At 37.0% G+C, this 15549-nt stretch overlaps 1 protein-coding gene across 1 annotated transcript in view; it reads right to left on the bottom strand.

Annotated features, from left to right (window-relative positions):
* Nucleotides 1-12316: 12316 nt before the first annotated feature.
* Nucleotides 12317-15549, bottom strand: part of LOC142665030 (uncharacterized) — a gene marked incomplete at its 5' end in the record, with an annotated part of 29595 nt that continues 26362 nt past the window's right edge. The window contains 2 exons of the mRNA XM_075844565.1: nucleotides 12317-12395; nucleotides 13415-13482. Coding sequence (XP_075700680.1) covers nucleotides 12387-12395; nucleotides 13415-13482 — 77 coding nt within the window. The remainder of the gene's footprint in view (nucleotides 12396-13414; nucleotides 13483-15549) is intronic.

The following is a 15549-nucleotide window of genomic DNA, read 5'->3' as shown; positions in this document are numbered from 1 at the left end:
TTGTCTATAAATAGGAGAGTGTTTTTAGATATGAGATTTTTGAGGAGGTTTCACAGCTTTTAAACTGCAACATTCGCTTGTTGCGGCTTCTAACCCCCCAATGATTTTAATGGGGAAAGACAGCGACTAATGTTTAACTATAAAAAAAATGCACCAAAGGTCAATTTATGCCGGATTTTTTCCACAGCGTGTGGATGAGATTAGTTAAAGGATCATTCACTTGACTGCTACTGTAATACAAAGACGATTTTCCATAAATAATTCCGTTACGGAAAATCCACAGCTAATCTGCCCCTTTGTGCCCATAGCCTTACGGGGAAATTTATCAAAACTTTTTTGGCATAGAAAAATAGCAAAATGCATCAGAAGTCGCAATTTGAGAAGACAAAAAAAAAATAAATACATTTTTAAAAAAATCGCCTTTTGATGCATTTATGCCACTTTGTCAAGAAGTGGGCAAGGCTTAGCGGAAGCTGGCAGCCCGTAAATTATACAAGAAATCGATGCCAGTTCGGATCTGGCATGGAGTTCCCTTTCTGGTGCACGAACAGAAGGCGGCGGCGTGTGCCTTTTAGTAAATTAGTCGCCTCTTACGCCTGCGGACTTCTGGATGAGCCTATTCAGCTTCATTTTGGTCATTAACTTTTATGACGGAGATTTGGTGCAACGTTCATACAGTATTATGTTGTATATTTATTTTCGCATAGTTTCAGCATATTTTTCCTGTCAGATTTATCCCTGTATCTACATAGTTGCCAACATTTACATTTTTTCTAGGAAAACCTAGGGAGTGGCCTCTTTGGTGGGTGTGTCTTGAGGGGGTGGGTTATCTGGTAGGTGTGGCTAGTGGGGCATGGTGAATCTGGTGGGTGTGGCTAGTAGGGCATGGTGAATCTGGTGGGTGTGGCTAGTGGGCGTGGCTTTCTTTCCAGAATTTCTCCATGCAAATACATGAACAAAAATGTCTGCACTTGTTTGGCTGACAACTACTAGGGTGGCCGGTATTTCTCTGGTTATTTGGTTGTTTACAGGCAGGGGATGTCTCATTTTATCACTAGGGCTAGGTGTTCTGTGCTGACCACTACTGGTAGCGTAAATACCAGCGTAGATAGTGCCACACTCTGTGCCCCTTGTAGATGGTGCTAGACACTGCTCCCTGTATAGTGCCACAGTGCCCCCTGTAGATAATGCCAGTGCCCCTGTAGATAATGCCACAGTGCCCTCTGTAGATAATGCCACACCCCCCTCCGTGTATATAGCGCCATTGGGGCTCCCTCTAACAGAGGAATCACTAGCCAGAGCGTAGGCATGCTCTGGCTGGGGATTCCTCGCCTGGAAGAGCCCCCAACATCATTGTCAATATATGGACAGGGACATCAGGGGCTCCCTCTAGGAGCATAATACCCGGCAAGAGTGACGGTAACCCTCTGGCCGGGGATGCCGCTCCAGAAGGAGCCCCTGACGTCATTGTCCATATATGGACAGGGACGTCAGGGGCTCCCTCTAGGCGCGGAATCCCCGGCCAGAGCGTCGGCAACGCTCTGGCTGGGGATTCCGCTCTAAGAGGAGTGAATGGCAGAGCTGGGAGCGGTTTCCTGCTCTGCCATAGTATTCAATTGTATCTGTGTCCCGAGTACAGTATGATTATTCAGATGTACAGAGTCCAGTTACATGTGCCGATTTTCCTTGGAGACACAAGAAACGCCTCATTCTGTTTATGCATTTCCCATTGAACTCAATACTAAAAGTATAAATTAACATGCAGACAGCTCCCCCTAGTGGCAGCTCCAAACCATTAAATATTCAGGTAATAGCTGCACATGGTAAAGCAATTATTGTCTCCATTTACTGATAGAAATCAGAGATCTTACAAATCTCTCTTAAAAAAGAGGAATAGCAGAGATAATAAGTTGGGACCCCCTCTATTAGCCAAAGCGAAGAGCCCCTAAAAAAGGGAGGCCCTATATGGGCACCCACTGACCAGAATGGCTGTGGTGTTTTGCATAATTCTTGTCCTAGTTTAGCTACATTCCCCAGCATGAAAAGTTCATATTGTTTTTAAGTTATCACTTTATTATAAATTATTTATTTATTTCCCTGGACCAAGTCTACTTGAGCGGGTGTATCTAAGCCGATCATGTGTGATACAGTCTCAGAGAACCAGTGTGCTCTTCTCTCTTATACACACTGCTGGATGATGGAAATTTTTGTTGCACTGTGAATCTTCTTCCTCGTGGATATAAAATCACCTTTGTCGCACCGCCATTTTATACACAGATGCTGCATCGAGAAGGGAAAGGACACATTATACACAAGACCGAATCTACACAACATTATTATACAAACGGAAATAAAATACTGTGCACTGCAGCACTGGGTCTAGTTCTATACAGTGACATGGAGGAGGCAGCCATGTTGTAAACGTATCAACAATAAAAGCGTATTAAGAATAGAGTTCATACTAGTTCAGCACAAAATGTCACATCCATCTCAGGAAAGGAAAGTTATACTGTCTTCTAGTATAAAAGCTGTGCTACATTAGCCCTATCATAATACTGCCGCATATATACAAGAATATAACTACTATAATACTGCCCCTTATATACAAGAATATAACAATGATAATACTGCCCCCTATATACAAGAATATAACTACTATAATACTGCTCCTATATACAAGAATATAACTACTATAATACTGCCCCTTATATACAAGAATATAACCACTATATTACTGCCCCCTATATACAAGAATATAACTACTATAATACTGCCCCCTATATACAAGAATATAACTGCTATAATACTGCCCCTATATACAAGAATATAACTACTATAATACTGCTCCTATATACAAGAATATAACTACTCTAGTACTGCTCCTATATACAAGAATATAACTACTATAATACTGCCCTCTATATACAAGAATATAACCACTATATTACTGCCCCCTATATACAAGAATATAACTACTATAATACTGCCCCTATATACAAGAATATAACTACTATAATACTGCCCCTTATATACAAGAATATAACCACTATATTACTGCCCCCTATATACAAGAATATAACTACTATAATACTGCCCTCTATATACAAGAATATAACCACTATATTACTGCCCCCTATATACAAGAATATAACTACTATAATACTACCCCTATATACAAGAATATAACTACTATAATACTGCCCCTTATATACAAGAATATAACCACTATATTACTGCCCCCTATATACAAGAATATAACTACTCTAGTACTGCTCCTATATACAAGAATATAACTACTATAATACTGCCCTCTATATACAAGAATATAACTACTATAATACTGCCCCCTATATACAAGAATATAACTACTATAATACTGCTCCCCATATACAAGTATATAACTACTATAATACTGCCCATATATACAAGAATATAACTACTATAATACTGGCCCTATATACAAGAATATAACTACTATAATACTGCTCCTACATACAGGAATATAACTACTATAATACTGCTCCTATATACAAGAATATAACTACAATAATACTGCTCCCTATATACAAGAATATAACTACTATAATACTGCCCCTATATACAAGAATATAACTACTATAATACTGCTCCTATATACAAGAATATAACTACTATAATACTGCTCCTATATACAAGAATATAACTACTATAATACTGCCCCTATATACAAGAATATAACTACTAATATACTGCCCCTATATACAAGAATATAACTACTATACTACTGCCCCTATATACAAGAATATAACTACTATAATACTGCTCCCTATATACAAGAACATAACTACTATAATACTGCCTCCTATATACAAGAATATAACCACTATAATACTGCCGCATATATACAAGAATATAACTACTATAATACTGCTCCTATATACAAGAATATATCTACTATAATACTGCCCCTATATACAAGAATATAACTACTATAATACTGCTCCTATATACAAGAATATAACTACTATAATACTGCCCCCTATATACAAGAATATAACCACTATAATACTGCTCCTATATACAAGAATATAACTACTATAATACTGCCCCCTATATACAAGAATATAACTACTATAATACTGCCCCCTATATACAAGAATATAACTACTATAATACTGCCCCTATATACAAGACTATAACTACTATAATACTGCCCCTATATACAAGAATATATCTACTATACTACTGCTCCTATATACAAGAATATATCTACTATAATACTGCCCCCTATATACAAGAATATATCTACTATAATACTGCTCCTATATACAATATATCTACTATAATACTGCCCCTATATACAAGAATATATTCTACTATAATACTTCCCCCCCTATATACAAGAATATAACTATAATACTGCTCCCTATATACAAGAATATAACTACTATAATACTGCCCCTATATACAAGAATATAACTACTATAATACTGCCCCTATATACAAGAATATAACTACTATAATACTGCCCCTATATACAAGAATATAACTACTATAATACTGCCGCATATATACAAGAATATAACTACTATAATACTGCTCCTATATACAAGAATATAACTATAATACTGCTCCCTATATACAAGAATATAACTACTATAATACTGCCCCAATATACAAGAATATAACTACTATAATACTGCCCCCTATATACAAGAATATAACTACTATAATACTGCCCCCTATATACAAGAATATAACTACTATAATACTGCCCCCTATATACAAGAATATAACTACTATAATACTGCCCCTATATACAAGAATATATTCTACTATAATACTTCTCCCCCTATATACAAGAATATAACTACTATAATACTGCCACTATATTCAAGAATATAACTACTATAATACTGCTCCTATATACAAGAATATAACTACTATAATACTGCCCCTATATACAGGAATATAACTACTATAATACTGCCCCCTATATACAAGAATATAACTACTGTAATACTGCCTCCTATATACAAGAATATAACTACTATAATACTGCTCCTATATACAAGAATATAACTACTATAATACTGCCTCCTATATACAAGAATATAACTACTATAATACTGCTCCTATATACAAGAATATAACTATAATACTGCTCCCTATATACAAGAATATAACTACTGTAATACTGCCTCCTATATACAAGAATATAACTACTATAATACTGCTCCTATATACAAGAATATAACTACTATAATACTGCCTCCTATATACAAGAATATAGCTACTATAATACTGCTGCCTATATACAAGAATATAACTACTATAATACTGCCTCCTATATACAAGAATATAACTACTATAATACTGCTCCTATATACAAGAATATAACTATAATACTGCTCCCTATATACAAGAATATAACTACTATAATACTGCCCTAATATACAAGAATATAACTACTATAATACTGCCCCTATATACAAGAATATAACTACTATAATACTGCCCCTATATACAAGAATATAACTACTATAATACTGCCCCCTATATACAAGAATATAACTACTATACTACTGCCTCCTATATACAAGAATATAACTACTATAATACTGCTCCTATATACAAGAATATAACTACTATAATACTGCTCCTATATACAAGAATATAACTACTATAATACTGCCTCCTATATACAAGAATATAACTACTATAATATTGCCCCCTATATACAAGAATATAACTACTATAATACTGCCTCCTATATACAAGAATATAACTACTATAATACTGCCTCCTATATACAAGAATATAACTACTATAATACTGCCCCTATATACAAGAATATAACTACTATAATACTGTCCTATATACAAGAATATAACTACTATAATACTGCCCCCTATATACAAGAATATAACTACTATAATACTGCCTCCTATATACAAGAATATAACTACTATAATACTGCCCCCTATATACAAGAATATAACTACTATAATACTGCTCCTATATACAAGAATATAACTACTATAATACTGCCCCCTATATACAAGAATATAACTACTATAATACTGCCGCATATATACAAGAATATAACTACTATAATACTTCCCCTATATACAAGAATATAACTACTATAATACTGCCCCTATATACAAGAATATAACTACTATAATACTGCTCCTATATACAAGAATATAACTACTATAATACTGCCTCCTATATACAAGAATATAACTACTATAATACTGCCCCCTGTATACAAGAATATAACTACTATAATACTGCCTCCTATATACAAGAATATAACTACTATAATACTGCCTCCTATATACAAGAATATAACTACTATAATACTGCCCCCTATATACAAGAATATAACTACTATAATACTGCCCCCTATATACAAGAATATAACTACTATAATACTGCTCCTATATACAAGAATATAACTACTAGAATACTGCCCCCTATATACAAGAATATAACTACTATAATACTGCCCCCTATATACAAGAATATAACTACTATAATACTGCCCCCTATATACAAGAACATAACTACTATAATACTGCCTCCTATATACAAGAATATAACCACTATAATACTGCCGCATATATACAAGAATATAACTACTATAATACTGCTCCTATATACAAGAATATATCTACTATAATACTGCCCCTATATACAAGAATATAACTACTATAATACTGCTCCTATATACAAGAATATAACTACTATAATACTGCCCCCTATATACAAGAATATAACCACTATAATACTGCTCCTATATACAAGAATATAACTACTATAATACTGCCCCCTATATACAAGAATATAACTACTATAATACTGCCCCCTATATACAAGAATATAACTACTATAATACTGCCCCTATATACAAGACTATAACTACTATAATACTGCCCCTATATACAAGAATACATCTACTATACTACTGCTCCTATATACAAGAATATATCTACTATAATACTGCCCCCTATATACAAGAATATATCTACTATAATACTGCTCCTATATACAAGAATATATCTACTATAATACTGCCCCTATATACAAGAATATATTCTACTATAATAATGCTCCTATATACAAGAATATAACTACTATAATACTGCCCCTATATACAAGAATATATTCTACTATAATACTTCCCCCCCTATATACAAGAATATAACTATAATACTGCTCCCTATATACAAGAATATAACTACTATAATACTGCCCCTATATACAAGAATATAACTACTATAATACTGCCGCATATATACAAGAATATAACTACTATAATACTGCTCCTATATACAAGAATATAACTATAATACTGCTCCCTATATACAAGAATATAACTACTATAATACTGCCCCAATATACAAGAATATAACTACTATAATACTGCCCCCTATATACAAGAATATAACTACTATAATACTGCCCCCTATATACAAGAATATAACTACTATAATACTGCCCCCTATATACAAGAATATAACTACTATAATACTGCTCCCTATATACAAGAATATAACTACTATAATACTGCTCCTATATACAAGAATATAACTACTATAATACTGCCCCTATATACAAGAATATATTCTACTATAATACTTCCCCCCCTATATACAAGAATATAACTACTATAATACTGCCACTATATTCAAGAATATAACTACTATAATACTGCTCCTATATACAAGAATATAACTACTATAATACTGCCCCTATATACAGGAATATAACTACTATAATACTGCTCCTATATACAAGAATATAACTACTATAATACTGCCTCCTATATACAAGAATATAACTACTATAATACTGCTGCCTATATACAAGAATATAACTACTATAATACTGCCTCCTATATACAAGAATATAACTACTATAATACTGCTCCTATATACAAGAATATAACTATAATACTGCTCCCTATATACAAGAATATAACTACTGTAATACTGCCTCCTATATACAAGAATATAACTACTATAATACTGCTCCTATATACAAGAATATAACTACTATAATACTGCCTCCTATATACAAGAATATAACTACTATAATACTGCTGCCTATATACAAGAATATAACTACTATAATACTGCCTCCTATATACAAGAATATAACTACTATAATACTGCTCCTATATACAAGAATATAACTATAATACTGCTCCCTATATACAAGAATATAACTACTATAATACTGCCCCAATATACAAGAATATAACTACTATAATACTGCCCCTATATACAAGAATATAACTACTATAATACTGCCCCTATATACAAGAATATAACTACTATAATACTGCCCCCTATATACAAGAATATAACTACTATACTACTGCCTCCTATATACAAGAATATAACTACTATAATACTGCTCCTATATACAAGAATATAACTACTATAATATTGCCCCCTATATACAAGAATATAACTACTATAATACTGCCTCCTATATACAAGAATATAACTACTATAATATTGCCCCCTATATACAAGAATATAACTACTATAATACTGCCCCCTATATACAAGAATATAACTACTATAATACTGCCTCCTATATACAAGAATATAACTACTATAATACTGCCCCCTATATACAAGAATATAACTACTATAATACTGCTCCTATATACAAGAATATAACTACTATAATACTGCCCCCTATATACAAGAATATAACTACTATAATACTGCCGCATATATACAAGAATATAACTACTATAATACTTCCCCTATATACAAGAATATAACTACTATAATACTGCCCCTATATACAAGAATATAACTACTATAATACTGCTCCTATATACAAGAATATAACTACTATAATACTGCCTCCTATATACAAGAATATAACTACTATAATACTGCCTCTATATACAAGAATATAACTACTATAATACTGCCCCCTATATACAAGAATATAACTACTATAATACTGCCCCTATATACAAGAATATAACTACTATAATACTGCCCCCTATATACAAGAATATGACTACTATAATACTGCCCCCTATATACAAGAATATAACTACTATAATACTGCTCCTATATACAAGAATATAACTACTATAATACTGCCCCCTATATACAAGAATATAACTACTATAATACTGCTCCTTAATACAAGAATATAACTACTATAATACTGCTCCTATATATAAGAATATAACTACTATAATACTGCCTCTATGTAATTATTTTTAAAAAATTTACTGGACATATAACCTGTATATTTTATAATTTTCAATCTAATGTACAAACCTGGAAATCGGTGTAGTATGTGAGATAGTGCAGCATAAATGTCAGCACAGAGAGCCATTCAGATATCACCGCCGATGTATCACAGATCTATATAGGATAAGTAGATATTACGGTATATTTACCAGCATGCTATTCTCAGCCATGTACAGGACTGTAGCGCAATGAATAGTCGCAGGGTACAATACGTAATGTTCAGTGCTCCGTAACTTTACATTTAAACAGGTAAATATATAAAGTTTTGCTAATTGATGCTCAGCTTTGCCTCATTAATGGTTTAGCCTGGATAGGAACAAAAATCTTTAATTGTATTGTGTTCTATGTATAACAGGGTACCAGCGGTATCGCTCCTCTAGGCAGTTGGTGTAATCCATGGCTGCCCAAGGTCAATTGATCAATTTTTACTTGTAATACCGCTCTTGACCACACGTTGTGCTATAAAGAGTAAGGGTAAAATACAGACAAGGCGTAAACAAAACAAACCAAAAAACTGTCACAGATATTGCTGCGCTACTTTCTTCTGCTACATGTTAATGGTTTCAGATTTTCGGTGTGGAGTGTCACACTAAAAATCCACGACGGCTGAACAGATCTAGGAGCAACACAGATCGCAAAACACATTCATTTAGACATGCGTAGTACAATATGCAGACAGCACCACCTAGTGGTAGAAATATATACTGCATTCATTTATTTGATAGTGTAGAATAATAAAACGGACCTACCTCCTCACAATGGCTTCCTCTACATAGCTGGTATAGAAGTGCTATTTTAAAAAGAAAAACTGCAAGGACGACGTGTAAAGGAAAAGTAACACGGACGTACCTCCGCATGCCGCAGAACAACACACGAAAACGGATTCCGGCACAATTTGCAGAGATTTGTGATTTATTCTTTTCCAGGAAACCTGGGTGACAATTAAAGGGCTATTCCTATGACAAAGTGGGAACCCTCACCGATCCCGGGGTTGAGGGTGCCATAGTGCTGCTTTGGTGTGGTGTCCCCTTCTCACTTTTTACTCTGCAGCACCCCTTCTGGCCACTTGCATTGCAGGGAACCGTAACACCGCTTCATTCAAGTCAGTCTGTCTCTCAAGTGGCGCTCCTTACACCGCTGCGACTTCAGACTCTCGGACACATCACAATGTGTCTGGCCTGCTCCGCTCTGCTATGTCACCACTTGCCACCCGGCCACTGACATGTACCTCCTTCCTCCACTACAGTCATACACCCAACAGCATTTGCCACCAAGAGCACTTTTGTCGATTCCAGTTTGACCCAGCTCCTCTACTATTTGTGGGTACGCGAGCAAGGCGTACCCACAAATAGTAATGTTCAACTTCAAGGCACCTGCCACATTAGTGGCCACACCTCCCCGTCGCCAAGGGGGCACCACCACAGCATCTTCACTATATCACTTACTTGAGAACTTGCACATCCCGATCATGTGACCACAGGTCCTATCTATCTACATAATGGACAACAGAATACTAATGTAGTTTGGCCGCTAGGTGGCAGCAAAGTACTAAAATCACATAGAACTACTGCGAAGAACAACATACTTGGTCTTAACACCTTCTAAGAACTGAAATAAATAAAAGTAGTCACATTTGATGCCCCAGGCACACCATATAACCACACAGCCAATGGCTGGGACTGCCGCTGCACAGGGGGAAATGTTAAAAGGAGAGGCAGCGCTGCGACCCCGTCATTCTATGGATCAGTGGGGGTCAAGGCTGTAGGACCCCTCACTGATCACACAGTGATATGCCATCACTTTGCGTGATGGGAATATCCCTTTAACAAGGCTGACATTACTGATCACAGAGGTTGTCAACATTGTTGTCACCCAGCTTTCCCAGAAACAGATATAAATAAAATGTCTGCATGAAATGAATATATATTTTTTAATTTTAGGTAGAGGAGTTTTTGATAAAGGATACAGGTGATAAGGGAGCCGGCCATCATCACAGATAAAGTCATTCTTATGTGGCACAGGTACGGATCGCTTAATGACATCCGATACAAGTATTTTGATTGGTACAAGTTGTATACAGCACCTAATACTAATGACACAACGGCTCCGGTCCTATGGATCACAGGAAAAGGTTCTACCTGCAAAATAAAAATATAATAGGTATAACACACACACACACTTTCTTTCCAAAACAGCGCCACACCTGTCCATGGGTTGTGTCTGGTATTGCAGATCAGCTCACATTGAAGTAAATGGAGCTGAGCTGCAATACCAGACACAACCCATGGACAGGTGTGGTGCCGTTTTTGGAAGAAAGAAGCTATGTTTTTTTAATTCTGGACAACCACTCGGCACTAAACTGCTTCCTCTGACACCGTAATAATAGCTACCTGTAACCACCACTAGGAGGAGCTCACTGCATACAGATTTATAGCTCTAATGCACTCGACCGTGTGTGCTGCCTCAGTCCCATCCGTGATCCATGGAAAGATAGTACATGTCCTATGTTTGCACAGATCGGAGGGTCGGGTCCGTCTTCACTGACCCAATTCAGCCACTAAAGTGAATGGGTCAGTGAAAACGATCGGGTGCCACTCGGATGCCGTGAAAAACGGCCCTATTGGTACTCGGTCGTGTGCAAGAGAGCTTTAGTCAGCTCCATTTGAGTTCCATACTAGCTGTATAAATCCATATGCAGTTAGCTCCCCCTAGTGGTGGCTGCATACAGCCAGAATTATATCATTTATCAAAATCTGTAACACTGCCCTCCACCCACCATGTGCCGTTGGGCCTTCGGGCCCCCTCACGTACCGGATTAAACTACACCCTCTATAGCAAAGCTCCTGGTGGAGTTCTTAGTGGGATTTTGGCCCCATTCTGGGTTTTGCTATAGTACCCTATATGTATGTCCCTGCAAGTGGGCGCTGATAAGGAAACATTATGTAATATAAAAACCATTTTGGATAGGTTCACAAACCTGAAAAGCGGCAACAACGGCTGTCCCTATACAGGAGGACAATCCCATTATAAGTAATGCCTTCTGGGAAACGGGACAATACATATCAATGGCCGCAGACTGAATGTGAAGGAACTTGTATTGTAAATATATTGTTACAGCTCCTGTAATAGAAGACACACGGGGTCAGTGGGAAACTATTACATGTCATTCAGTGTCCATCAACGAACCAAGGACTGGGACATCCACTATTTTTTCCAGCTGTTGCTCAACCCCTTCCCTCCGCAGCTAGTTTTTGTTTTTTTCCTTTTTTCTTTTTTTCTCCCCACCTTCCAAAAGCCATAACTTTTTTTAATTTTTACATCCATATAGCCATGAGGGCTTGTTTTTTTGCGGGATAAGTTTTAGTTTTTAATGGCACCATTTATTGTACTGGGAAAAAAAAAAATCTTTGTGGGGTGAAATGGGTAAAAAAAGCAGCTATTCCTCAATTTTTTGGGGGGTTTCGTTTTTATGGCGTTCACCGTGCGGTAAAAATGACATATTAACTTTATTCTGCGGGTCAATACGATGACAGCGATACCACGATACCAAATTTATATTGTGTTTTTTTGTTTTACTACTTTAACAAGGAAAAACCCAAATCGTTAAAAGTAAAAATATCTGAGCCCGAACTTTATTATTTTTTTATTATTTTTTTGTCGATTAAACATTGGGAGGGCTTATTTTTTTGTGGAACGAGCGGTCGTTTTTATCGATACCATTTTTGGGGTACATGAGTCTTTTTAAAAACTTTTAGTTCATTTTTGTGGGAGATCAAGTGACCAAAAAACAGTGATTCAGCCGTTATTTATTTTTTTTATGTGTAAATAACATTATTGTAATAGTTTGGACTTTTACGGAAGCCGCGATAATAGTCATGCAAAAAAAAAAAAAAAAAGAAAAATCGGAAAAAATATATTTTTTAAAACTTTTACAAATAAAAAAGAAATAAAAACCACAAACTTTAAAATATTTTTTTTTTTTTCGTCCTAGGGGACTTGAACCTGCGATTGGTTTGCTTGCATGATGTACTGAAATACTAATGTATTGCAGTAAATCGGGATTTTTAAATAAGGATCCCCTGGCCCCGACCCATTCCTAGACGGAAAACGGAGAGGTGGCCGCGCTTGTGTTCACTCACCAAGAACGGACGACAACATGAAGACTGCAGTAAATACAACGGACTCCGGGAAATAGGATCCGGTTTCACTGAAAAGCAAAATATATTACGGTGAACAAATTAACACCAGAACCCATCGGAAAATGGATCTAGGATCTCAGTCATTCCAATCTATGGATATCTCAGGCACCTTATTCTGCGGCTGCGGGGACCACACACACACACAAATATTACTTCTCCCCCACTGAAAACAGCGAATCAGTGGAGAGCCCAACACTTGGCACCATCCCCCCACTAAATGAGTAGAGACTCTCCGACAAGCTGGACTGATGACTATTTGGCCGGCAGAAGTCTTCGGTCTATGGTGGTTTTTTAAGGAACATACTGAAGAAAAATAAGGTTAGAGAAGATAAACAATGACACCTCTACTGAAAAACGAGGCTTGCCTTTAGATGTAATCCAAATGATCAAAGAAGCCAAGTCCTTCCGGAAAATGTTTGTTATACCTACTTTTTTTTTTTCTAAAGTTTTAATATATAAATGTAACAAGTATAATAATAATAGATATAAATTCTAACCTTTCTTACCTGATATACAGCAAGTAAGCTGGAGCATGGCCTTCAATGATGGTCATGGTATAAGCAACAAAGAGCCCTACTAGGGTCCAAGTGACCCAAAGGCAAGGCAAGAATGCCAAACCCTGTATCTCCATAAGGCTTGTATCTCTCTCTCGGAGGCGTGATGTCACCAGTACTCAGTGATGTCACTGTTGTATCCAAATTGAAGACTTCAGCTTTCTGGGCTTTCTTACTGGTTTAGGAGATCTAGTATCGCATCCTGATGCCCCCCAACTTCTTAAACATAACCTGACACCTGATCCTGGTGCTCCTTTCAACCAAATCACAATCTAGTACCGGATCCTGGTGACCTCATCTACATTTTGAGTCTAGTACTTGATCCTGGTGCCAATCCACTAGTAGTAGTACTGGGTCCTGGCACTCTCCCTGGTCACAATTAAATGAAATCTTTGTGCAGTATATGGGATTTAGAAGGGAGATTATGCAACAGAAAGTTCAGTAAGCCACAGCTACCACGTTAATATAACACCATCCCCTTCTGTTATATCATCTTCAATAGATCAGTGTCTTCTCCAGGAAATCCCTGGTAGCGCCCTTGTGGTTTGTGGGTAGCAAAGGGGAACTTGCCAAATTGCTGCAGGCCCTATAGAGTGTAGAACACTAGGGTATAGACGGTGACTTTGACACGTAACAATGGTGGTAAAATCGTGGCACCTCAATGTTTTCCCGTGGGGTGGAAAAAGTCATGCGAATATTGTTCCCTGCATGCCCACTACTGTGCTCGCAGGTGCTGGGTGAGAATTTCAGTTCCCAACTACTCAAGAACTTGAATTGAATTTGGTTAAATGCCGATAGCTGTGACTTATAATCACAAGCCACTCGGCCCCTGTGCCGCCTGGTGTGGCGGTCACTGCCCACAGATTACAGGCAGGGACTACGCGCGTGGCACATTACATTGTCCAATGGGAGTTATGGAAACAATTGAGCAGAACGGAAAGAGCCTTACGCATGCGAGGCCCCCTCTCCACTAGTCCCGTCGGGAATCGGCAAATTGCCGCCGCCTCGTGAGGCAGAACAGTGGTCAGGACCCACATATTTATGGCATATCCTGTGGATATACCATAAATGTCTAAGTTGGGAAAATCAAAAATCTAGAAGGCTGAACTAACTAGTAACAGTAGAGTGCCGCACAGCCAAGAATCGTGATTTTTGGGCACGCGGCTTCGGCAGGTGAGGCACATGGTTCTAATGTGCTTGACCTGTACAAGCTGCGCAACCAAAAACTTTATTGCAAAATCGAGGCAATTCAGGGTAAAACCTTGTGCCAAGAACCACGTGTGACACTACCGTTACGTGTATGGCACCCTACAGGGAGGGTTTCCAGTTGCCGGAGGGTCCTTACATACTATGGGACTCAATTGTATCCGTGCAAGGGAACAATCAGTGCTCTTCTTGGGATGCAATGACGTCACCACGTCGCCTGTGTTGTTTCGCTGGAGCTGGCCTGGTCAGAAAAGACTAGACCTGCAATGCTGGAGGAGAGGATGGCGTGGGAACAGGGACAGGCGAGTGCTTGTT

This window comes from Rhinoderma darwinii, chromosome 12, assembly GCF_050947455.1.
Source record: "Rhinoderma darwinii isolate aRhiDar2 chromosome 12, aRhiDar2.hap1, whole genome shotgun sequence".
Lineage (NCBI taxonomy): Eukaryota > Metazoa > Chordata > Amphibia > Anura > Rhinodermatidae > Rhinoderma > Rhinoderma darwinii.
The sequence above is the reverse complement of the archived record's forward strand: the minus strand, read 5'-3'. Positions and strand labels throughout refer to the sequence as shown.